Source organism: Pteronotus mesoamericanus, unplaced genomic scaffold (genome assembly GCF_021234165.1).
Source record: "Pteronotus mesoamericanus isolate MK-2021 breed Mesoamerican mustached bat unplaced genomic scaffold, CSHL_Meso_final contig_20, whole genome shotgun sequence".
In the NCBI taxonomy this organism is placed as follows: domain Eukaryota; kingdom Metazoa; phylum Chordata; class Mammalia; order Chiroptera; family Mormoopidae; genus Pteronotus; species Pteronotus mesoamericanus.
This window is the reverse complement of record NW_026555085.1, coordinates 6,467,099-6,491,610: the sequence shown is the minus strand read 5'-3', so window position 1 is coordinate 6,491,610 and position 24,512 is coordinate 6,467,099. Positions and strand designations below refer to the sequence as shown.

At 49.0% G+C, this 24,512-nt stretch overlaps 2 protein-coding genes across 2 annotated transcripts in view; both read left to right on the top strand.

Moving 5' to 3' along the window:
• PXT1 (peroxisomal testis enriched protein 1) overlaps positions 1 to 5,440 on the top strand; it is a 41,221-nt gene extending 35,781 nt beyond the window's left edge. Inside the window, exon 4 of the mRNA XM_054568723.1 lies at positions 5,027 to 5,440. Within this exon, the coding sequence (XP_054424698.1) occupies positions 5,027 to 5,131 (105 nt within the window). The 3' untranslated portion in view covers positions 5,132 to 5,440. The remainder of the gene's footprint in view (positions 1 to 5,026) is intronic.
• Positions 5,441 to 7,156: 1,716 nt separating this feature from the next.
• ETV7 (ETS variant transcription factor 7) lies at positions 7,157 to 24,180 on the top strand. Its single transcript, XM_054570211.1, has 9 exons — positions 7,157 to 7,216; positions 7,412 to 7,474; positions 9,097 to 9,232; positions 18,151 to 18,315; positions 18,717 to 18,842; positions 20,593 to 20,823; positions 22,129 to 22,271; positions 23,849 to 23,949; positions 24,063 to 24,180. The coding sequence occupies exons 1-9, from the start codon at positions 7,157 to 7,159 to the stop codon at positions 24,178 to 24,180; spliced, it is 1,143 nt and encodes a 380-aa protein (XP_054426186.1).
• Positions 24,181 to 24,512: the final 332 nt, after the last annotated feature.

Sequence of the window (24,512 nt, the reverse complement as noted above, 5' to 3'; positions counted from 1 at the left end):
TTTCAAATGAGGAAATTAATGACTCGGAGAAGTAAAGTAACTTCTAAGTTACACAGCTGGTAGGTTGCGGAATTAGGACCTGAACCCGTGTCCGCTGGTTCCAAAACACACACACCACTCCAATGCTGTCGACTCTTTGACTCTCTTTTCTCCTGGGGGGCCACCCCGAGAGCCTGAGGCCCAGAGAGAGGTGGGTGTGCCTTCCTACCTCTATAACTTTTCTGTACAGGACCCCTTTCAGAGACTTCACCTGAAAGCCTTACTCCCTGACCTCAATGGACAACCACATCTGAGTGCTACACCAGAAGCTCCAAACACATAGCAGACAGTCCCTTACACAAGGGACTTGCTGCTCACTGAATCTTCAACCGCATTGTAAGGGGTTAAATGTGCTGGCTTTAGGGTCCCAGCACTGGATCCAAAGTCTGACTCCCCACTCTTTACTGTGTGGACTTGAGCAAGTCACTTAACCTCCCTGGCTCTCATGTGTAACTTGGAGATAGTGACAGTACCTACCTTACATGGCTGTTACGAAAATTCAATGAGAGAACCTATGTAAATCACTTAGTACAGAGCCTGCCCCACAGAAAATGATCAATATATGTTAGCTAAACCAAACAAATTTTTTATTTGTTTTTGGTCTTTGCCCTTTCAATATTTGGAGTTGAATATCTCTTTACCGTGTATCATTTCTTGCAATATACTCATGGTATTCATCGCCTCCCTTCCCTTTTGACTACAATTTCTTATATAGGAAAGTTTTCACTTTTCATTCCAGGAAATTCTGTAGTTCAACTTTCCTGTTTCTTCATCAGCTAATTTTGAATATTTATGTGTCCTGCTAATATTTTTCTCTGAAAAGGAGGGACCAGAGTAGGACAAATCACGACCACCTGCTTTCTGTTTGACTCAACCTGATCAAAAGGTTGCTGCTCTGCATAACCTCCTTTTCCATTTTGCCTCCTTTTCTTTCCTTCCTTTATCTTCTAAAGTTGTAATTTACTTCTAAGTCTTAAATTTATCTCTGCAGCTGAGTAAATCAACACCGAATGGTATCAGCTTTTCTTTCTTTTTCAAAAAATGACTTCATTGAGAAATAAAATTTACGTACCATACAAATCACCAACTTAAGTGTACAATTAATGATTTTTAGTATATTCACAGAGTTGTACAACCATCATCACAATCAATTATATAATATTTTTATCACCCTAGAAAGAAACCCCAAACACAATTGTAGTCACTTCTCATTTCCCCCCATTTTTCCTCCAGCCTCACCAGCTCACTTTCCCTCTCTATGGATTTGCCTATTCTGGACATTCCATGTAAGTGGAATCATACAATATGTGGTCTTTTGCACCTGGCTTCCTTCACTTAGCATACTGTTTTACTTTTTCTTTTAAAATTTTATTTTTAGAGAGAGAGGAAGGGAGGGAGAAAGAGAGTGAGAGAAGCATTGATCAATGACCTCTTGACCACTCCCCGACTGGGGACGGAACCTGAAACCCAGGCATGTGCCCTGACCAGGAATTGAACTGGCGATTTTCACTTTGCGGAATGTCGCCCAACAAACTGAGCCACACTGGACAGGGCAACATAATGTTTTTCAAAGTTCATCCATGTTGTAGCACATGTCAATACTTCATTTCTTTTTATTGCTCAATAGTATTCTGCTGTATGTATATTTCACATTTTATTTCCTTATCAGTTGATGGACATTTGGGTGGTTTCCACTTTGCTATGAACATTTGGGTACGGGTACGTGTTTTTGTCTAGAATGTGTTTTCAGTTCTTTTGGGTACATTCCTGGGCGTGGAATTACTGTGCTAAATGAGAACTCTATGTTTAACTTTTGGAGGAGCATCCAGACTGTTTTCCAAAGCGACTGGCCTACTTACATTCCGACTGGCAGGGTACAAGGTTCCAGTCTCTCCACATTTTTGTCAACATTTGTTATTGGCAGTCTTTCTTTTTATAGCCAGCCTGGTGAGTTTGAAGAGGTATCTCACTGCAGTGCTGATTTGCATTTCCCTGATGGCTAATGTGCATCTTTTCATGTGCTTCTTGGTCATTTGTGTATGTCTTTGGAGAATGTTTATTCAGATCCTTTGCCCATTTAAAAGTCTTTTATTATTGAGTTGTAGGAGTTCTTTATGTATTCTGGGTGTAAGTTCCTTACGAGAAACATTATTTGCAAATATTGTCTTCCATTCTGTAGGTGCTTTGCACTTTCTCGATGGTATTCTTTGAAGCACAAAAGTTTTTAATTTGATGAAGTTCAATTTATTTTTTTCTTTTGTTTCTAGTGCTTTTGGTGTCATATGTAAGAAATTATTGTCTGATTCAAAGTCATGAAGATTTACACCTATGTTTTCTTCTAAGAGATTTGTCGTTTCAGCTCTCAAAGTTAGATCTTTGATCTATTTGGAGTTAATTTTTGCATATGGTATGAGTTAAAAGTCCATCTTCAATCTTTTGCATGTGAGTTTCCAGTTGTCCCAGTACCATTTGTTGAAAAGACTCTTCTGTCCCTGGCATTCATGTCAAAAATCAATGGACTGTAAATGTGAGGGTTTATTTTTAGACTCTCAGTTCCACTGCATTGATCTATATGTCTATCCTCATGCCTGCCTACCTTTTCTTGCAGCATTTTATAAAGCTGGCTTTGACCTAGACTTTTAAAGATGTCTTGTCCTGTACCACAAAATTGCCTTTTAGAACATTTTAAATAGACCACATCATATTTTTAAAAATAATTTTAGAAATTTCCCCTAACTCTGGCTCTAAAATGCTGAAAGCTTTACTCTGCTGCTTCATGGCTGAAATCAAGCAACTTTGACAATTAAGATTTTTGAATTTAAGAATTTTGAATCTGGCATGGTACACTGTTTTTATGTATAGTCATCATTTATTCACCTTCTGAACTCTGTTTAATCAAGTGGTCACATTGATTCTCCAGATCTCTTCCTGCTTTTGATATATTTAAAGAAACTTTTAGTTTTGCCCTTGAACCACCCTCGCAAAAAGCTCACCAGGTCATGTTTTGTCTGCTGAACCAATTGCCCTCGAGCTGCCACACATCCGCTTTCTTGTTCTCTTCGCTTATGCAAGCATTCTGTATTTTCAAATGGGCCTGATTCTCAAAATAACATCTGTTTTGCTATTTAGTTATATAGGGTTCTGATTCAAGGACCTCATCATTTTTCTAAAATCCAGGGCATGTCATTTTCCTAGATATGTAATGTGTTTTATAATAGTCTTCCCATCACCTTTAGGATCTTAAATGCGTCTTTGAAAGTTTTCTCTACAGGAAGGACTATTTTTTTCTGGGTTCCAGAAACTGCCCCCTTCCTGTCCCTGCAGGGCTAGGAGTGGGGACAACTCTGTGGTTACCATCCCGAGTATGGTACCAGCCCCGTGGCCCCCTATGCCCTTTGTAGACAGTCTCTTTATTGGGCCCTGCCTGAATTATCCTAATTTCTCTGTTTTCTCTGGGACACTGACTGATACAGTAACACATAGGGGACTTCTTAGTTTATTAAGAAGAGGGGAGAGAAACCAACGTTTATTAAATAATTTCTTCCAGGTACCCTTTGAAAACAGTCTCAGAGGGCAGAAGGAAAACAGAACTTTTCCTTTTATTTAATTCTCTCAATAACCCTATCAATTACTGATGTAGGTATTTCAGGACAAGCAATTTAGGTTCAGAGAGATTCGGTCACTCATCCCAGGTCACTCAGCATCTGAGTGACAAAACTGGGATTTAAATATACGAGCATCTGACTCGGTGCTCATTTTCTTGTCTGCCTTGCTGGAAGGAAATTCATCCAATTTTCCTAACTGATATCAGTTATAAAAGGGAAAAAATCCTTGAGTGATTCCCAGTTACTGACAAGACAAAGTGTAAATTCCTTAACCTGCTGCTAATGATTTATTATTCATTCATTTATTCAACTAGTATTTATTGAGCGCCCGGCGTGTGTCAGGCTCTGTTTTGGTACTGGACGTGGCAGTGGTCAAAAGGGACAGAACTCCTTGATCTCATGAAGTTTATATTCCAAAAGGGAGACAAGTAATAAATGAGTAAATAAAGTATGTAATTTATCAGACAGTCATAAATATTTTGGAGAAAAAGAAAGCAAGGAAAGGGGTGAGGAATGTTGAGGATTTGCAGTTTTGAGGAGAGGAGTTTAAGGGACGCCTTTACTGAGAAGGTGGCCTCTGAGCAAAACCTGACACGGCATGGGAGGGAGTCGGGGATTTCTGGGGAAGCGGTGGAGACCGGCAGGTTTGAGGAACCGCCAGGAGGCCAGTGTGGCTGAAGCTGAGTAAGGGAGGAGGTAGTAAAAGATATGGGTGGAGAGGAGGGTTGGCGGCAGATTAGGTAGGGCCTTCAGGACACCTTAAGGACTCTTCTGAGTGAGGCTGAGCCACTGGAGAGCGCTGAGCAGAGAAGCCACATTTCAGCAGTCACCTAGGGCTGTTGCGTTGGGAATGGACAGTAGGAGGAGGGGCAGGGACTGGGAGAGTCCTTTGTATGGACCCTCAGGCTCCTTCTCTGGATGCTCCCATATAAACAGTGGTGTTTGCTTATGGCTCCACAAAACTGCTGTGCTCTTTGTCACCTCCAAATTTACTCCTCTTCACTCCCTTCTCTATCCCTCTAAGTCTCCTCAGGTCTTCCAACCCCAAAGCGAACTTCCTTGCTTCTTTGACAGGACTAAGGAAGTGTCCTTGGGAAGCTGGAGGAAGCCATCATCAGCCCCCGCAAAAGGGTCCTCCTTTGCTGAAAGTTGAGATGGGAAAACTCATCCAGAGGGAAGCTCCCCAAGGCAGTGCAGGGGACAGGGAAATGACTAAACAGACCATGATACTCTCCTTTAGCTCATACAGTTCCTAAAGCAGCCCAAGAAGCTTGTTTTTTGGTTTTTTTTTACATCAATTGAATTAATATTAATACTGAATTTCTCCTTTGGATTATTCTACTGCCTTTTTAAAAAACCTCTGTCTCTCTCTTTTTGAACAGGATCTTCAATGGGAAGGCAGAGATGCACTGGCTCATTTTGCCCTAGTTCTCCTCGGAGGAGTTCACGTGTTGCTGCGCTTTCTCTGGAATGACCACTTGATGTAAAAGGAATGTGCATCAAGCCCTGTTTTCCATCTACCCTCTGAGAAATCCCACCAGCACAGATGAGAAGAAGACCCTTCCCCGTCTCCCCCTCTTTTTCACCCATCACTGTTGGTTTATGTCTGGTTCCTTAGAGAGCTGTGGGCTCACCAACCATCCGTCTGTTCAGAGCAGCTGGCTACGGGACGTCTGCGACTGCCTCACGGCAGAACCCAAGGTGCATTTAGGAGGCACTGTGGATGGGCGCAGTGCTCCTTGTGAGGAAATCTTGACCATTTCCTTCCCCAAGGGAAACTGAACTTCATCCTCAAACCAGAGATCACGGAAATGGGTGCGTTCTCCTGGGCCGCTCCCTGGCCCCCCGGCCCTGCTGGCCCCACGCTCAGTGCTCATGTCCGGATCCGCAGTGCCCTGTTCTTCTTCCTTCCTCTCTACCTCATATTCCCTCTCTCTCCCCTAGTAGAAGTATTACAAGTATTTTGAACTTTTGTTGTTATAAATTATAAGTTCTATATGTGTTTAAGTTCTTTGTGAGAAAAGTGTTACTTAAAAATAAAGTATTATTTTACTGAGCATGAAAACCTATGCGTATTACTTTTGTGAAGAAGGGATTCCACTCACTCCTGTTCACATAGGTTCATAATTCCATAGACTAGATATATGTAGCATCACCTTTGTCCCCCCAAAGGGGAAAAATCCCCATTTTTTTAGTTTGCCTCATGCAATGCCTACTTATTTCCATCACCACCTAGGTTTTGGTTTGCTGACGTTAAACAGAGCCTTAAAACTTTCTTCTTTCTTCTTCTTTTTTTTTAACTTTAAAAAAAATTACTCATTTGAGAGAGAGAGAGAGAGAAATGAGGGAGGGGCAGGGAGCAACATTGACTTGTTGTTCCACTTACTGATGCCGTCATTGGTTGATTTTTGTATGTGTCTTGACTGGGGATTGAACCTGCAACTTTGGCATTGGGGCAATCCTCTAACCAACCTGGCTACCTGGGCTACCTGGCCAGAGCCTGCTCTGCCTCCCTTCTCTTCCTTCCCTTCTTTCCTCCTTCCTTCCTTCCTTTTGTTCTTTCTTTCTTTGTATTTAATCATATGATTATAAAAATCAAAACAATTTTAAAAAGCTTGCCATGAAAACGCTTGCTCTTGTTTTGTATTTTGAGTCCCAATTATGTTGTTTATTATCCATCCTATCAGGAGTGTCTTTGTACAAATACACACACACACACACACACACACACGATAGTGTGTAATAGTTCCATGGGTGGTAATGCCAGATTAAGGGTAAATGCATTTAGTAACTTTGCTAGATCCTGCCATGCTGCCCTCCCTGGGGTCATACCACTTTGTACGTTCAGTGAAGTACCTCTCAGGCTCTCCAACAGATTGTTATTAAACTTTTGAATTTTTGTTAGATTAATGAGTAAAAAAATGAATCTCAGAATAACTTTAATGTGCACGGCTTTTGTCATGAATGAGTCTGAACATCTTTTTCTATGTTCAGGGACCATTGGGTGTTTTGTTTCATGTGAACTGCCTATTCAAATCCTTTGCTCATTTTTCTGTTGTATACCTGGCCCTGTTCTTATTGATTTCTAGGAGCTAAGCCTTCTTTACAACAGCAGCTACACCCTCAACTTTTCCGCAGAAGGTTATTAGGGCTTCTTCCCTCCTTTTCTTCCATGGCTGAGTTGGTTTAGTGCTTACAACCTCCCTCGGTTTCCCCTCAAGACAGAGGAAGCGGAGGCAGGTGCACATGGGTGATGGGCAGCTGGGCACCACCCCCGGAGCAGCCAGAGGCCTGGGAAAATGTGCCAGTCGGGATCCACTGAGCACTGGGGTCTAGGTCAGGAGGGGCACCACGCCAGCTCTGTTGGTGGCTTTTCGGCTCAGGGACTTGGCACCTCCACCCAGCCAAATGGCATGTGGACAAAAGTCACCTACTCCTAAAGGGAGGCAGCTGGTGGGCAGCATGAGCGGTCCCCTTCCTATCTATCTGCGGAGACGCACAAAGGCGACAAGATGTCGATCTGTCGTGGTCCTGACCCCAGGACCAGGAGTTCCTTCGGCTCCCCAGATCCGGTAGAATCCCACCTTCATCTCCCTGGAAGCCAGGGCCAGGCTGCCCAAGGAGCTGTCCACCGGGCGGAAGGACGAGAGCCACAGCGCCCCGGGGCTCCGCTCCCGCAGGGGCTGGCCCCCGCCCTCCCACAAGCCCGCCGGGGCGGGAGTGGAAGCCAAGCCGGATCCCGCTCTTTCGTTTTCGTTTCCCGGAAGGATAGCGATTACCGGAGCGTCCTGCACGCCTGCTCGCCCGAGGACCAGAGCGCACACTACCCGGCACTTCTAGAAAGAGATTTCCTCCCAGGAGACATTCAGTTATCCGGGCCGTTAGGGGTTTGGGAAGGCAGGGTCTGGAAGCGCTGGCCTGGGGCCCAGCAGCCGCAGGCTTTGGAGCGCTCACAACCGACAGCCGGGTGGCTCCCACACTTCCACCTGTGATGCAGGTAAGAGCCTGGCAGCTGAACCACGCTGCAGAGCCACCTGCCCCTATCCCTTCTCCACCACCTCATTTTCCGTACTCATTCTATCAGATCTTTTCTTTCTCTTTTTCCTGGCTGGACTCTCCCTTTCGAACACTTTCCCCAGCCTCCGCATCCATCCCTTTCTGCCCTTCACTCCCCTCCTGCCTCACTCCCCTCCAGCCCCTCACTCTGGCTTTTTGAAACTCCTGTCTGCTGAGCCTTCTTTCCTTCTTCTCACCCCTGCCTCAACCAGATGTGAAGTCCCTGGAAGTTTCTGCACAAGCCAGACCCCCATAGCTGGCACACCCCTTTCCCCCTCCTTAGCAATCCTTTCTGTTTGCCATATTTCCCTGGGAGCCCCCCTCCCACCTCCAAGGCCTTTCTCTACCGCCCTCTCCCCAAGATCCCTATCTATGTCTGTAACCCCGGCTCTAACTCACAGCTCCCTGGCTGGCCTTTCCCAGGCAGGCAGTCCCAGCCCTGGGATTTCCCTGTCCTCTTGCTTGGAAGAAGGAGGAGGAGAAGACCAGGACCTTCCTGGAAGTCCTAGGCCAGTCCTAGGCCTTGAGCCCCTCCTCCGGCTTGGCAAGGCCCCCCACTGCCTCTGAGGCTGGGTTACCTGGGAAACAGCACCAAGTGGGGCAGGGTGGGGAGCAGCCAGGAATAAAGTGGAAACTACCCCAAAAGGTGTGGAATCCTCTCCTGCAGGGACCAAGGCTTCTGGAGTTTGCTTTGCTGGCTTTTACTGCAGTCTTTTATGGCACAGTCTTTTACTGCACATTGCCCTCCTCAGATACTAAGAGATGAATGTAAGGCTCTTGAAGATCCTAGAGTGAGCGAATGACTCTTGCTGGGACGGGTTTCACTTTCACTTTTTATGATATGGCAGCCTGTGACTGGAAGTGAGCCCTAAGGGTCCTCCTGTTTCTACAAAATTCTGCCACTTTTTTCATCCCTTCCTCCTGATGAATGAGCTATGCATCCTCTGAGGGCTACGCTGATTGTAAAATTGTAAAGATACAGACATCCCTTGGTGGGACTTCGGGGTTCAGAAATTCATCCTTTCTTTTTCTCTTTTGAAAATACCATGTAATTGTTTGTTTATGTCTGGTTTAACGTCTTTTTATCCTGGCCCCTCAGGTTCCCACTGAGTATTATTGGACCCTCAGATTTCCAGCTTGTAAGTCAGGTCTCGGCAGGGCAACCTTCTGATGGGGATAGGCACATGCATGAAAAGCTTGAGTAGGAAAGATGAAATTTATTGAGTGCCCACAATGTTAATGGTATCAAGCTGAAGACATACATGTTTCCTACTTTTATGGTAGACGCGGAGGTAGATGCTCTTTCCCTTGGAAAAGAATTCTTAATACATTTAAGGATAATGGAGCCTACACCAAGACGCTCACCTCTGACGTCCCTGGTTTTTCCTCTCTCTAGGAGGCAGCATTGGCCGGTTCTCCTGGGAGCCCCTTGACAGCCACGCCACCTCCAGGCACCCAGGCCCAAGCTAGATGTGAAGCCCGAGTGAAGCTGCTGGGTGAGGGGGGGATCTGCAAGCTGCCAGGAAGACTCCGTGAGTAGAGGGGAGGGGAAAGGGTGATGTTTTTAAAGGACATATATGTGATGCATAAACTTTTCTTGTTTAAGGATTTTACGTCCCCCCATTTGCTACTTCTTTGCTGGGTTTTCTTTACCTGCTCCTTGGTGAGGAAGTCAGAGGAGGTAAATGTGAATTCTCCTTGCAGAGAATACAGGTGGCGTGACCAAGCATGAGGGTGCCCGTCTCCTCACTGGTAAGATGAGGGTCCCTTCCAACCTAAAGAGCAAGAGTTGGGGTCGTTGCCAGTGAGGAAGCCAGATGTAGCTAAACAGACAACAGCTGTATGTATGTAGAACTCTCTTTCAAATAATTATGTTTACTTTTTATTGTTACAAAAGTAGCATGTGCTTATCTAAAATTGGGAAATGACAGAGAAGCATAAGAAGAATATATATAGAACAGTCAACTCCACCCCAAAATTTGTGGTGATTGCGGGGCAGGGGGAGGGGATGGGTAGAAGTAGAAGAGGATATGGGGGCATAAATGATATTAAAAAATACAAAAATTTTAAAAAGAATGTAAGTTGTAAAACAATTTTAAAAATCCAACCAAATAAACAAACAAAAAAATTCCACCCCAAAATAACGACAGGAAATGTATTGGCCATGTCTTTCATTTCATTTTCTAAATAATGCTCTTGCCCGAGGAAACTCGTAACCATGGAGCAGAGTGTTTCAAATGGCAAAGCTGAGTGTCATGTTGAAGATCACATAGGCTCTTCATGTTAAGGCTCAAACTTGGTCCTGCTGATAATCTTCTAAGAGATTTTTAAATGCAGTTCCTAAACTGTGGAAATCACGGGATAGGCAGCTAGCTGACGGGAGGGATCTTTGATGTGGGTGGGGGTCCTGGCAGCTGAGGGAAGGCATGTCTGACCTGTGTTGTAAAGCACTACCTCCCCCTGGCTAGAACACTGCTTTATTGATTTCACACCCTTCTGATTTCCTGGCCACAGAGTGTTTTCTGAGGTGCTGACAGGACTGGGCAGAATGTGGGGTAGGACTTCACTGCCCTTGGGAAGACCCTGCTGCCCCCTAGTGCCTCTGTTATCTGCTGCCTGGCATTTTTTGAATGGGGAGCAGGGCCTGTCTTTCCATGATTAAAAGGAAAGTATGGACCAAGACATGGACGCATGGACAGGAGAGAAGCCCAGAGTGTGGGGGATGCTCTGGTGCCTCAGAGCAGCAGAGGGAAGTAGGGAGAAGGGCGGGGAGCTCTGTGAGGAACCTCTATTGTTTCATTTTGTTCAGATGCCAACCCTGGCTGGTCGCCTGGGGCTCAGGGCTGCTCCAAGGAGATATTTGCAACAGTTACATGGAGGGTAGGATTTTTGGGCTCGATTCCCAGCCCAAGCCATGATGATGAGGAAAAACTGGACCTTGGGGACATACCTGAGGGCCCTGAGTGTTGCTGCTGAGCAGGACCTTGGAGGTTCTAATCCAGTCTCCTCATAGCCCCTGAGGACACAGAGCCTCAGAGAGGGAGGGGCTTCTCTGCAGGTCCCACAGGGGCCTCTGGATTTTTCCCCACAGCCTCCCCCACCTTCAAAGACCACTCCCACAACTGGCTCACCAAGTCCCGGGATTTCAAAGCTGGTAGAGATCCTAGATGTCACCTCAGGTAACTCCCTCATGTTCCAAATAGGAAATCGAGACCCAGGAGATTTGTTCTGCCCAAGAACAAGTACCCGTCATCCTCCTGCCTTCTGTTGTGCGCCTAGCTCAAGGCTCCTGGGTGAGGGGGTGCAGAAGCGGGGACCTGGAAACTTTAGTCACCACCTTGGTGAATGCAACTACCAAACCTTTTCGTTTTTGAAACCCCCTTCAGTGAGGCCTCTATGAGCATTTCTAAGGACAGGAATTTCCTCCCCTCTAGAGCCAGCCTATTCCCTGATTACTCAGCTCAGATCACAGGGTCATGTGACCTATCTAGAGCTCCTGCCTTACTAATCCTATTGCCTTGGGTTAGATTTCTTGGGAAGCAGACCCTGAAATACTCCACAGAGGAGAGAAGGAATTCAAAAGTTGTTCTCTCAGGCCAGTTAGCTCTGTGGGCGAGTGGAGCTCAATCCCAATGAGGACCTTTTGGGGACAGTGAGAACTCACTCTGAGTTACCCCAACCCAGGGGTAAGGAAGCTTATCCACTCATTTCTCATCCTGATGGGATGATGGCTGCTTCCAGGGGTATGGACTCCTCAGCTTTCCAGGTTGCCCCGTTCACTGGCTGAGTCAGGAGCAGAGTAAAGGGCAGCGTTTGGTCGCCTTCAGAGTGTAGAGGGGAGAGCCAAGCGCCATGGGCGGGGCACCAACAGCATCTTCTCTATTTCTCTTAGTAGATTCCATGACTCATAGTTACTTGTGAAAACATTCAGACAGCACAGTTCTGGCCCTTAGTAAATATCTAACAGTCTTAAAAGATAGAGTACTCTAAATGACTCATTTTCCTGTCAACAACAGCAGAAATAAGCAAACTGCTGACACCTAATGAGGGTTTGACCTTTTAGATGAGGGTTTGTCAGCCTGATTCTTACATTTCTGGAAATTGGGTTTCCCTTGCTGGGCATCTCTCTGACATTTGTTCCTACTCCCCCACCCCATTCCCTCCTTCACCTCCGCTTCCATTCTAATCATCAGGGCTGATTTGCCTCAACAGGAAGGTGTAAAAACAAAACAAATCTGATTCAGCTTTGTGAGTCAGTGCCAAGTGCAGCCCATGAGCTAGGGCCCCATTAGGCTCCCTTTCCGTGTTTATTTGCCTGACAAGGCGGGCAGTAGGCAGTGGAAAGTGCGCCCTGAGGACGACTGTGATGTCTAGGGGCAGGAGGTGGGCCGGGTGGAGGGATGGATTCGCAGGGGCTCTGGCGGAGTGACCCCTGCCCACAAAAAGAGACTCACAACTTTGTGTCCCTCTGTGCAAGTGGAAAGAGAAAGGGCCTGCCTGAGGCTGGGTGGTGGGGGTGGGGGGTGGAGCCAGGAGCCAGGAAGCCCTTGTGGCCCTATGACCCCTTTCGAGCCCCAGGCTAGGTCACAGGGGAGTGAGTCTGGGAGGAGGTGATGCCACTTCAAGGGACAACTCAGGGGATTTTGAGAGGAGGCAGTTTAGACATGATCACTAGCACAGCTTCATTTGATGACAGAGAAACAGACTCCCTGAGACAAGAGTCATCTTTGAAGCCAAAGATCAGACGGGGCCTCACCCCAAGACTCAGTTCTTGGTCCCAAGGCTCTTCGTTTTCCAGGAGCTTATTCCTGGAAAAAAGTGCTGTGAACCTACCCACTTTTGGCTGTAGAAGGATTGAGAGATCTTTGTGTTTTGACATTAACTTTCAAAGCTCCTAGTTCTGGTTAAGCCACAGGAAGAGACATGAGTGCCACCTCTAATTTTCAGATGTCACAGGCAGAAGGGTGGCATCTCTTTGCAACTCTGTGCAGGGTGAGTAAGGGAAAAGAGCCCTGGATGAGCTCCAACAGAGTTTTCATGGCCCTGCTCAAGCTCGTGTCCTTTACTTCTAGCAGAGTGCTGGCGCTTATTTTAATGGGTACAGCTCTAACAACTGTAGCTCCCTGGTATCCTGGGGCAGGGCTTTTCAAATTTTAATGTGCTTGTGAATCTCCTGGGGTCAGTAGGTCCCAGGTGGGGCCTGGGATTCTGCATCTCTAATAAACTCTAAGTGCTGCTTCTGCTGGAGATGCATCTGAGGACCTCATTTATGCAGCTAAATCCTAGCAGTGATTTTCAAAGTGCCGGTCAAGATCCCAATGGGGGTGAAATCAACTTAGTGGATCAACATAAGTAGGTTTACAAAATGAAATAGTGTATATCAGAGTAAGGTAGCTGTGATTTCAGGAACACTTTGTTGTGACTTTTTGTATATACATGTCTTGGGTCATGACATAAGATATTTCCTACTGTGGGTTGAGGTCTGAATAGTTTGAGAAACACTGCCCTGGATGACGGCATATTAGAGGCGGTAAGTTAGATGGATACAGGGATAAAGGCACAAAGGTGGGGTGGTGTGGGGAGGATGGACACTGGAAGAGAAGGTTCTGGAAGCTGTGAGAATTGACAGTGGTGTTCATCACCTGACAGTGAAAAGGACTATGGCAAACAGCAAAAGATGGGAGATTCCCAGAACCAACAATCTGAGGACAAACAGCTTTTCCCTCTAAAATCAGGGCGTGGCCTGGGCTGTATGAATCTTTGTGCAAATGGAAGAGACCCCTCCTTTGAGGAGAAACCAAGCTAAGCCCTAGCTGGGTTTCACTCCGTTCTCCCGCTCCGCCTGTTCGATGTGTCCGATGTGTGTCAGGGCCGCGAACGCAGCTGTCCTCTGCAGGCCCTGCCCCCACAGTCAGGTGACGACCATAAAGCTGAGTGTGATTACCGAGAAAAGCAGTATTGGCCAAACAACTAGGGCAAGCGATAGGGTGACAGATTAGAGGGACAATGTCACAAAATAAACTAAGGACAATGTTGATGCTGAACCACAGTTATGGTGGCAGAGATACAAGCTGGTCCCTCTGTTTTCAGGCAGCCTTCCCCAGTGAAGATGTGGATAATCATAACAAAGGACTTTTACTGAGTTTTTACTCTTGATCTGGGCATATCTCATAAATACACTGTCTGATTAAATGCACTCAGTAGACCTGGGAAGTAGGTTCTGTTATTGTCCCCACCTTAGAGAGTGAAAACTGGCCTCAGAGTGGGGTGAATGATTTCATCCATAGTCAACCATGAGTAAAATGGTGAAGCTGGAATTTGAACCCCTATCCTTCAGACCCTATAATTGTCACTCACGCTGAGCAACAGCTTCCAGCATCAGATCCTGACAGCTCCCATTTTTAGGGGACCAGCCAAGCACTTTACATTGTGTCCTGCATTCATCCTGGAGGCCCTGCCAGGTAGGTAGAAGTCAGCTGTCGGTTCTGATTTGGATGCTGAAGGTCGGTCCAGCTCTGTTGCTCCTGGAAGTCGCTTGACCTGGTAATCTGCAGGGAGTGATGAAGAGTAGCAGGAAACAGCTTTGATCAGGTGGGGAGGGGTAGCTTGAGGGAGTCTGGAAACCAGGGTGAAAGAGTTTTGACTTAATGGGGTTCATGGTTAGGAGCCACTTGAGTTTCTTGAGTAAGAGAGTGAAAGGGATGCTGTGGGAAGAGAGACCTGGTTGGTTGGGGCTGGGGAGGCTGGAGAGGGGGTTAGTCAGGATGCCCAGGGCCATTTTGGCCCTCACTGATTTGCTCAGCTCCTTCATGTAGGCAATTTATATTTGTTGAACATCTACGATGTGGCAGGCATTGCTCTAGGTGCTGGAGACTGACAAAGTCTGTGCCTCATGGAGCTGACGTCCTAGTGGAGGGTGCAGTGGCTCCATGAGGAAGCAGTAAGGTCAGTGGCGAGGGCAGTGAGGGTGATAGAGCTGAGGAGGGAGGGCGCCCCCACATCCAGCCCTGCTCTGGGAGAGGGGGATGGAGTGTTGACTCTTCAGGGAGACATCTGAGCCCTCCCACCATGTCCTGGAGAGGCAGCTCCCCCCGCTGCCCCAGCCAGTAGGGTCTCTGTTCAGATTTGTCCAAAAACTGGGAGCGAGCCAAGCCGGAAATTCTCAGTGAGCAAATCTTGGGCCAGGGAGAGTAAGGCGATATCTGGCTGGAGTCTTAAGAGACAAAGATGGTCGTTGTGAGGGACCACAGCCGAGAGAAGGAAAAGCCATGGGCTGGTCTGCAGGAGAAGCCCCAGACGTGGGGTTAGACTGGTGGGAGAGACCCAGGTAGGCCCGTCCCAGTCACTAGGTCAGGGAGATTACGCAGGGGAGTGGACACCACGCTCACTGGCACTTGTCGAGGTCGTAGGTGAGCTGTGCCCTCTGCCAAGCCTTTTACACGTGTGACCTCATCTAACATTAAGAGTGCTGTTTGTCTCAGAAAGCATATGCCACATGCCAGACACTGGGCATTAAATGGATTCTCTCACAGAGTCCTCGTGGTAGCCTTGGGTGGCTGGTACTGTTTGTTCTTGTTTTGGTTGCTGAGGCTGGTCCAGATGAGGAAATTGGGACAGTCATTTAGGTCCCAGCTGGCCTTGCCCCATCATGGGTACTTTTTGTTGTTGTATGTTTTCACTTTTACTTTTTTTTTTTTTGGTATAACTTACATACAGTCAAGTGTGCTACTTATGAGTTCTAACTCTATGACTTTCTATGTATGAACACCTGTGTAGTCACCATGTACATTAAGATCTAGACCATTTTCTAATGCCCCAGAAAGTTCCTTTGTACCCCTTCCCAGTCAATTCCCCTCCAAAGGCCAGCACGCTTCTGATTTCTCTCCTTGGAGGAGCACTTCTACGTCTGGCTTCCTTCCCCAATGTAGTATCTTTAAGTTTTATTCACATATTGTGAGTAGCACTTGGTTGTACTTTCTGGTTCATTACCAAGTGGCATTTATTGCATGAAAACATTATAATTTGTCCATTCTCTGGCTGATGATATGTGGGATGTTTCCAGTTCTCTTCTATTGTGAACAGAGCCACAGCAGACATTTGCATATGTGTCTTTCGGTGGATTCGGTCACTGTGTCTCTTAGGTCTTTACTTAGGGTCGAAATGTTGGGCTCCTAACCTTTGCATAACACTGCCCCTCATACAGCACAGCATCGTGGAGAGTTAGTGCTATCATCCTGTTTCACAAAGGGGGAAATAGAGGCTGAGAGAGGTTGACGGTGACTTGGTTAGTAAGGGACTGAGCTGGAACCCAAACACTGACATCGGGGATTCGGCCCCAAGCTTGGTGGCTGACCCACTGCTTGGAACCTGGCCCTTTCCTAGGGTGCATGTCCTATTTGAAAAGCCTTTTGACCTTAGCATTCTTTGAAGACATGGGACAGAAGGTCACTTTTCTTTATGGGACTGGAGGTGCTGGCAGGTGAGGGTAGGACTGAGCACAACATAATGAAAGAAAAAACAAATTCCACTGCAGGCTTTGAGGTCTCGGGTGCTGCTGTGGGCTGCATGTGACCTTAGGGTCCCTCAGAGGCAGCTTGGGACATCTCCTGCCCACCTCTGTGGAGCTGGGAGCAGAACCACGTCTGTGGTTGATAATGTATGTAAGTTCAGGGTTTCCCCCTCTTAGTGCAGATGCAGTTTTTTTCATGGAGGCAGAACAGCCAGGAGGGTGGTGTTGGGGAGCGGATGGAATCCGTTCCTGCACCCCGGCCAAACACAGGAAAATGGACGCCTCTGACTCAGGAATCATAGTTTCAGATTTTCAGACTGACAGCCTCAAACATTATAAAATAGGCAAAACAGCAAAAAAAAAAAAAAAAAAAAAAAAAAGCCACTGGCCCCGAAGCCTTGGACACCCTGACTGGCTGTGTCAGCCCAGCCCAGACACCTGAATGCGACCTCTGAGTGTTACCTACACAGCCTTTCATATCTCACGCCATCGCCAGGCTGAACTCCCACCGAGGCTCTGAATTCCTATTTCCACCAGCAAGGCGTCGTGCATTCCTGCCAGGTGCAGGTGTTATGAAAATGGCATCTCATTCTTCTGTGATCATGCCTCGCCCTGACTCGTGAGGCGACATCTTCCCACATGCTGTTAGTGGGGCTGCTCTATCACAAAGGTTCTCAACTGGCAGCGTTTTTGTTCCCTGCCCCTTGGGGACAGTGGGTAATGTCTGCGGACATTTTTTGTTGTCACAAGTGGGCGTGTGTGTGTGTGCCAGTGACTTCTAGTGGGTAAAGCCCAGGGATGCTGCTAAACAGTCTACAACGCTCTGGACAAGCCCCACAGCGAGGAATTCAGAGCCCCAGGCTGGCTTATCACAGGGCCGCAGTGCCGGGGCCCTAGTCCTTTCAGGAGCCCGTGAAAAATATTCCACTTTCTTTTGAAATCAGAAGAAAAAAAAATTTTAGATAAGGGAAAATGTTTTAATATATACAATATACCCTCCTTTATGCCAATGCAGTCATAAAGTATAATTGAAAATTTTTTTAGTTCAGGAAGGGGCCCATGAAGGCAAGAATGCCAAGGGTGTGCGAGAGTCATGCTGTGGCCCTGCTAAACAGGCACGGTTAGGGCGGTAGATAATTGGCACTAGGAGCAGACGGCCACGGCGGAGCAGAAGCACAGGGGGAGTAAAAAGAGGCGGCCGCTTGCCTGGGTATTGCCAGAGGTAAGAACACAAGCTGAAGGTGGGTGGAGACTCCACTGCCTCTTGGGCTGTTCCCTGAGCAAACCCAGGTCTGAGCTGTCACAAAGGAGAAAAAGAGTACAGCAGCCAAGCAGACCTCGTTCCAGGCCTGGTTGTACCTCATGTCACTGTGTCACTTAACCTCTGGGAGCCTCCGTTCCCTTATTTGGAAAACAGTAGCAGTAACTCCTTTGTAGGACTTGTTGGTCATTCATGCAATCATTTGGCATGTGTTTACGGAGCACCCACTATGTCCCAGGCACTGTCCTGGAACATGTACAGTGTGCCCTGGCACACCCAGAGCAGTGCCTGCACAGAGCAGCTCCTCATTAAACATTTGTTCAATGAATAATTGGAAGACAGGCTGGGGTAAGGGGGGTGGGAGGGGGCCGCCAATACAAATAAGTGAATACATACAAAATGCATAGATAATGATAATCATGAACATATACCTAATGTAAAGTGTAATGAAAAAGAAAGTAGAATTCCAAGTAAGATTCCAGGAAGGGAAAGAACAGGACATGGTGACAGAGGCAATGACTGGGCTTGGGGGACAGGGCAGGAGGGCATCTGCACGGATGGGGTGTTCAGGATGGGCTTCTCTGAGGAGGTGACATTCAAGCAAGGGCCTGAACCTGAGGATGAGAGATTGATGGGGCAGAGCCTCGCGCCCGCCCCCAGCCCGCGTCCTGTGGTTGCAGGGATCCAGCCTGCGCTCTGGAGCCGGGAGGATGTGCTGCACTGGCTGAGCTGGGCCGAGCGGGAGTATTCTCTGCAGCGCACCAGCGAGCACGGCTTCGAGATGAACGGCCGCGCCCTCTGCATCCTAACCAAGGACGACTTCCGGCTCCGCGCGCCAGGTTCAGGTCTGGAAACTCACTGGCTTTGCTCTAAACCGATGGAAACCCAGGTAGGACCAAGGAGAGGGAAGGAGGGGGCGTTTGTCTGAGGATCATGCGCACCTCCCAGCACTGCTGACAGCCCTCTTCCCATAAATGTTTGCCTGGTCGTTCCCACCAGAGCCTGTCAGCAGCAGAGGAGTCAATCTGGCTGTTGTTTTTCGAGCCCCACGGGTCTGTCCTGTTCTCTCGCCTTCTCAGCCCATTCCCTGCGGCCCTGTCTCCCTTACCACGCTACTGCCTCTAATATCTATTACCACAAAGCTTGTGACAGGACATGCCATCCAAGAGGCAGGTGACTGCACGAGAGCGAGGCTGGACCTCCCCACCCAGCCTGGTCAGCAGCTCCCCTCCCGCCCCACCCCCAGGTGATGTCCTGTATGAGCTGCTCCAGTACATCAAGACGCAGCGGCAAGCCCTGGTATGTGGCCCTTTATTTGGAGGGACCTTTCGGCAGAAGATGACCAGTCGGTACTGCCCCTACTCCCTGGAAGGTGAGGAGACCCTTAGTGGAACTCTGAGACCCTCTCCCACATCGGCCTCATCGGGAGGGCAGGGCTCCCTTCAGGCAAAGTCACGACAGAGGCAGAGGTGTGGGAGCTCCCTGCCTGCTCCCTGCCCCCCAGCCCCCACCTCCTGCCCTCCGGGACCCTCTGACAGGCAGCCCCTGGTGCAGCCCTGTGGCCAACAGGCTTTGTCTCTTGCCTCCTCATTGCTCTGCTCTCCTCTCCAGCAATGGGTTTTTTGTAAGGTGTTTGTTTCTTTCCTAATCCATGGAAACCACTTTTGTCAGGGTCTCAAGGGACAGGAACTTAGGGATGACCAGTCCACTCACTGTGATCTCTCATAGCCTCCCACCCAGTGGGCTAGTCTCCTTCCCTGCTCTTCCCTTAGCTTCTAGGATGCCCCACAGGCCATTCCTTCTCGGTCTCCTGGTTTCTCCTCTTCTCTCCTGCTTCTACATGTTGGGGTACCCCAGAGCTCAGGGAGCCTTTTCTCTATCTGCACTCAGACCTGGGTAATCTCACCTGGTCTCAGGTGGGAAATACCATCTAACGCCGATGACTCCCGTGTATACCTGGACCTCTCTGAATTCCAGACTTGAGCTCCACATACTGCTTGCCCCACCCCTCCACTGGCTCATGGGATGTTCAACAGGCATCTCAACTCCCACAGCAACTCAACTCCTAGAGCAAGCACCTGATTCCTGCCTCCCCCCAAGTCTTCCTGTCTCCTTCCAATTGCTCTGGGCAAAACGTTGGATGTCTTCTTTGCTTTCTTTTTCTCCTAGCCTCAAACCTCCTCACTGGTCTTCTTGCTTTTACTCTTGACGTCCTATGATCTGTTCTCAACAGAGCAGCTGCAGGGATTTATTAGGTCACGTGACTTCTCTGCTCAGAATCTTCCAATGGCTCCCATCTCATTCGGAATCAAGGCTACAGTCCTTACAATGACCCCCTGACCCTCTGCCATCCTCTGCCACCCCTCTCCTGGCTCATGCTGCTCCAGCCACACAGGCCTCCTTCATTGAACAAGCCAGAGACACTCCTGCCCCAGGGCCTTTGCAGTTGTTCCCTCTGCCTGGCCTGTCTCTAGATACACAGCCCACTCCTCTAGCTCCTTCAGGTGTCGATTCAAATGTTAACATCCTTCAGGTGTCGATTCAAATGTTAACATGTCAGTGAGACCCTCCCTGACCAACATACACCTGCACTTTTCCCAGGATTTCCTATCTGCTTTATGGTACTTTATTTTTACTCTCCATATTATATACTGTTTCTATGTCCTTTTTCATTTTAATCATCTATCTCTCTCCACCCTCAACTAGAATGTAACACACCATGAAGGCAGGGGCTTTTGGGGGGTTCAGTGATGTGTCCCCAAGATTCTTAGAACAATGCCTGGCTTGTAGAACTTTCCCAATGAATATTTTTTGGGTGGATGGAGGAGATGCTGGACTGAGATACAGGGCTCCGGACCTGGCTCTGTCACCCCTTGCTTTGCGCACAACTTTACAGATGAGGGAACAGGCCTGAGAGATGTGGCGACCGGTCTGGGAGCCGGGGTTAGACCCGGGCTGTCGCACCCACGCCCTCCACCGCCTCGCTGAGCTCCCAGCCGGGGGCTGGGTGGAGGAGGGGCACTGGGGGTGCTGCCCCACTGGCTCCCGGGCCCGACGTTTCCAGGGCCTGGGCCGGGGGAGGCTCTGATTCCGCAGAATCAACGGTGCTCATTTGCTTGCAGAGGGGACCAGGCCCTCCCAGGTGGGCCCCCAAAGAGGCCTCCTGCAGCAGCCACCAGATCTGGGGCTTACCAACTCCTTGAGTCACCTGGATGCCCCTGGCCTGGCCAGGTGCCCCCTTGGCAGGGAGGAGCCTCGCAAGTTATCTCACTGTGCGGAGCTCGGCTGTAGGGCTGAGGGCACCTGCTCCTTCCCCCCGATGCCGAAGGCCCCCACCGATGGCAGGATCGCAGGTGGGTAGGAGGCTCTGCTCCCCTGGCCTGGGGCGAGGTCACAGGTGACAAGGAGGAGGGAAGTTTTGCTCTAGGGGATGAAAGGGTCTGTCTGTGCTGGGAGAGAGGGGTGTGGGATGACTGTCCCATGTTCTGGCCGCAGTCTGGCCGCAGGGAGCAGAGCTGCCCGGGTTGCCAAGCTCACCCTGTCACCAGAGCAGAGACAGGCCAGTCATAGTCAGGCTGTCGGTCAGATTAGGATTTAAAACCTTATTTACTTTTAAATAGCTGAGTGCTTAGTATGTGCCAGGGATGGTTCTTTATTTAATCCCACAACAGCCCTTGAAGTTAGTATTATTATTAGCCCCATCACAGAGAAGGAAAATGTGGCACAGGGAGGTGGCGTGACCTCCCCACGTTCACACAAGCAGTGAGTGGCCGAGTTGGGATGTGGACCCAGGCAGCCTGGCTCCAGAGCCTGTGCTCCAACCAGGTGATACACTTGCACTTTACATTTGTTGTTAAAGGATTGACTAACAGGCAGGCAAGCGGACGGACTGACCGATAAGCCCCAAAGGGTGTTTTCTAGCCATGCTGGGGCCACTATATTGATTCTATGACACCACAGAGCGGGAAGAAGCTTGGCTTCTGGGTTGGAAATGACCAGGAATCACTAAAGCATAATTCTTTGAGTTTTTGAAAATAATAATGCTTAACATTCTTTGAGCACTTATTCTGTACCAGGCGCTGGGCTAAGGGTTGTTGTTGTCGTCTACCGTCTTATTTCAAGCTTGCGTCAGGCCAAATGAGGAAAATGGCGTGGAGGCCCAGGTAGCGGAAGAGCAATCTCAGTGCTCCTGGGCCCCCTCTGCTGCTGGCCCCCCACGATGGCACATTTGATTTTCCCAAATCTCCTGTTAGAGTGGAGATGGATGCGAAAACCTGGTTTGGCAGAGTCCAGGGGGCTGAGTGACTGGGCCAGGGGCAGAGAGGGGCCTGGACGCCGCCTGCGTCTGAGGGGAGGGCACAGGCTTGGTGGTGTGCAGCGCCGGGGTAGACTCCCTGCTCTGCCTGCAGGAGCTTGGTGCCTTGGGACACATCTGTACCTCTCTGAGGCCATTGCCTCATCTCTTCCTGGGGATAAGGTAGATACCCCCTACGGTTCGGGTGATGGGATGAGACAATGAGTAATGGGCCCCCTGGTTTTGTTAATACCATGTAACACCACCCTGCCGCACACCCGGGCCCCAGCCGCGCGGGGCCCAGAGTGCCCATCCTCACAGCTCCAGGAAGGCACCCTGTCGACACCCCTGTGCTCCCTTGCAGACTGCCGGCTGCTGTGGGATTACGTGTACCAGCTGCTCTCGGACAGCAGGTATGAGTCCTACATCAGGTGGGAAGACAAGAACGCCAAGATTTTCCGAGTTGTGGATCCTAATGGGCTCGCCAGACTCTGGGGAAACCACAAGGTGAACTGCAGCCAGCAGGTGGATGGTCTCAACATACCCAGAGGAGGACAGGGCCCGGGGGTCAGAGTGGACCCTCAGCACTGGGGCATAGTCCTAACTGATGGGGTCTTTACCCGCAGCCCTAGAAAGTGTTGGGGTCATTTTACTTTGGGAGATCTTGGGGAACAGACAGTTACATCTTGACGATGGGGACTATTCTTGGAACTTGGGAACCTTGCCTTCTAAGTGCTTCATCCCACCTTTGCTTAGCATTGCAATCTTTCAAAGCACGTTTACATGAATTGCACATTGTATGCGGTGGGGGGTGGTTGGGCCAGATGAGGAAGCTGGTTCCCTGGGAGCAGCTGAGACAGAAATCCAAGTCTCAGGCCCCGTGGGAGTGTCTGGTGTCAGGGCCGGGAAGGCCTGGGAGTCCCTGAGTCCCACATTCCCAGCGCGAGGAACGCCCACACCTAAACGGGTGTCTGCCAGGGGATTCTAATAGCTAAGTATTTATTTTGCTAAGAATTAGGATTTAAAATTTAACTATCATGCCAATCTCATGACTTACAGTGGTGATATAAAGCAAGTGTCCTTATCTATAAATTAATTCATTTAAGTAAAAAAAAAAGTCTTTTCAAGACAACTGTTAACAATAATGATAGTCTGCAATATGTAGCATTTCCTAAAATGGTATAGCATTTGATTGGCTGACAGTGCTCTGAAGGCTTTACCTGCATTTACTCCTTTAACCCTCATAACAGCCTCAGGAATGTAGGTATTATCAGATGGGAAAAGGCCGGGCAGGGGTGGGGGGCGGGGGGCAGATTGGTTTATCAACTTGTCCAAGAGTCTGTAGCCACGAAGTGGCCGAGTGGGGACTTGAACCCAGACTGTAGCTCTGTACTCTATTTTGTCACCTCTCAGTAGTGCTGATGGCTGGAAGGATGCAAATGACTAAAGTTTGGGTGTGCTTAACTGGTCCAGCCCCTGCAAAGGATGGGGTGGGGAGGGGGGAAGGATCTGAGGCTCAGAGAGTAGTAAACTCATTTAGTGAGTATGTAGTGCTAAGTGCACTCATGGATCAGCAATTTAATCCTTCACACAAACCTGTGAGACACACGCTGCTATTCTCATTTTATAATCAGAGACACAGATTCAGAGAGGTAAAGAAGCTCATCCACCGGCACTGGGCTGCGAACGGCGGAGCTGGGGCTTAAACTGACACCACAGCCCAGCCGCTTTGCCGGACTCCGCACTGCCCGCCCCACAGACAGGGGAAATGACTTGGCCCTCGTGCCCCCTCAGGCTATCTCTCTGATTACATTTCCAACTCAATGTATATTTATTTGTTGCTGCTTGTGACATTTGCTGTTTAAAAGCACATGTTATTCACTCCTGCCCCATGGTTCTCAGCCAGGTGGATGAGAGAATCACCCCACTTCTTCCCCGACCTTCCCCTGACTTCCTCCTTCCAAACTCAGGAGAACTCTCACGCGCTCTTACAGAACCTTGGGCTGCTCCCTTCCGTGTGTGGAAACTGAGGCCTGGAAGGAACGAGGTGGGGAGTGGGGGTAATGTGCTGCTTTGCCTTCCAGAACCGGGTGAACATGACTTATGAGAAGATGTCTCGCGCCCTCCGCCACTATTATAAGCTGAACATCATTAAGAAGGAGCCCAGGCAGAAACTTCTGTTCAGGCGAGTAGCTTTGGGGTCGAGGTCCGAAGGGGAAGCAGGGCTGGGGATGGGTGGGCAGGAAGCAGCCCCCCGACTGGGGCAGTGGCTGATTTGCAGCTGGGACCTGATTCCAGATTTCTGAAGATACCCGGGGAGATCCTCCAGGACAAGGGCAGCCGCCTGGAGCAGTTGGAGAGCCAGGAGCAGGACAAGATGGATTTCAAGGAGGAGATGCTAGAAGTCTCTCCGTGAGGGGCACATGGACTCGGGGCACTGAGGGACCAAGACCGAGTCTCCTGTGAAGGCAGCTGGCTGCGCGGCCTCCTCCCTCCTCCCAGGGCAGCAGGATCCCCATGCGGGTTTTGCCCTCCCAGGGTCACATCTGTTGTCTCAGACCTTAAAGCTGCCTGGGGGACCTGGACCTGCTGAGAACTGGGAGGCTCACATCCAGGATATTATGGGGCATCATTCTGTGGGTAGGCTGAGCATCATCCCTGGGGCTGAGTGGGGGCCCAGAGCATGAACTCTCTCCCTGCCTTACCCCAGCTGCCTGCCCAGGCGCTGAGAGTAACCAGCCCAACTCT

Coding starts and splice junctions, on each gene's coding strand:
- ETV7 (XM_054570211.1), top strand. CDS start 7,157: ATGTCGATCTGTCGTGGTCCTGACCCCAGGACCAGGAGTTCCTTCGGC. Junction 7,217..7,411: donor CCTTCGGCTCCCCAGATCCG/GTAGAATCCCAC, acceptor GTTTCCCGGAAG/GATAGCGATTACCGGAGCGT. Junction 20,824..22,128: donor CACCGATGGCAGGATCGCAG/GTGGGTAGGAGG, acceptor GCTCCCTTGCAG/ACTGCCGGCTGCTGTGGGAT.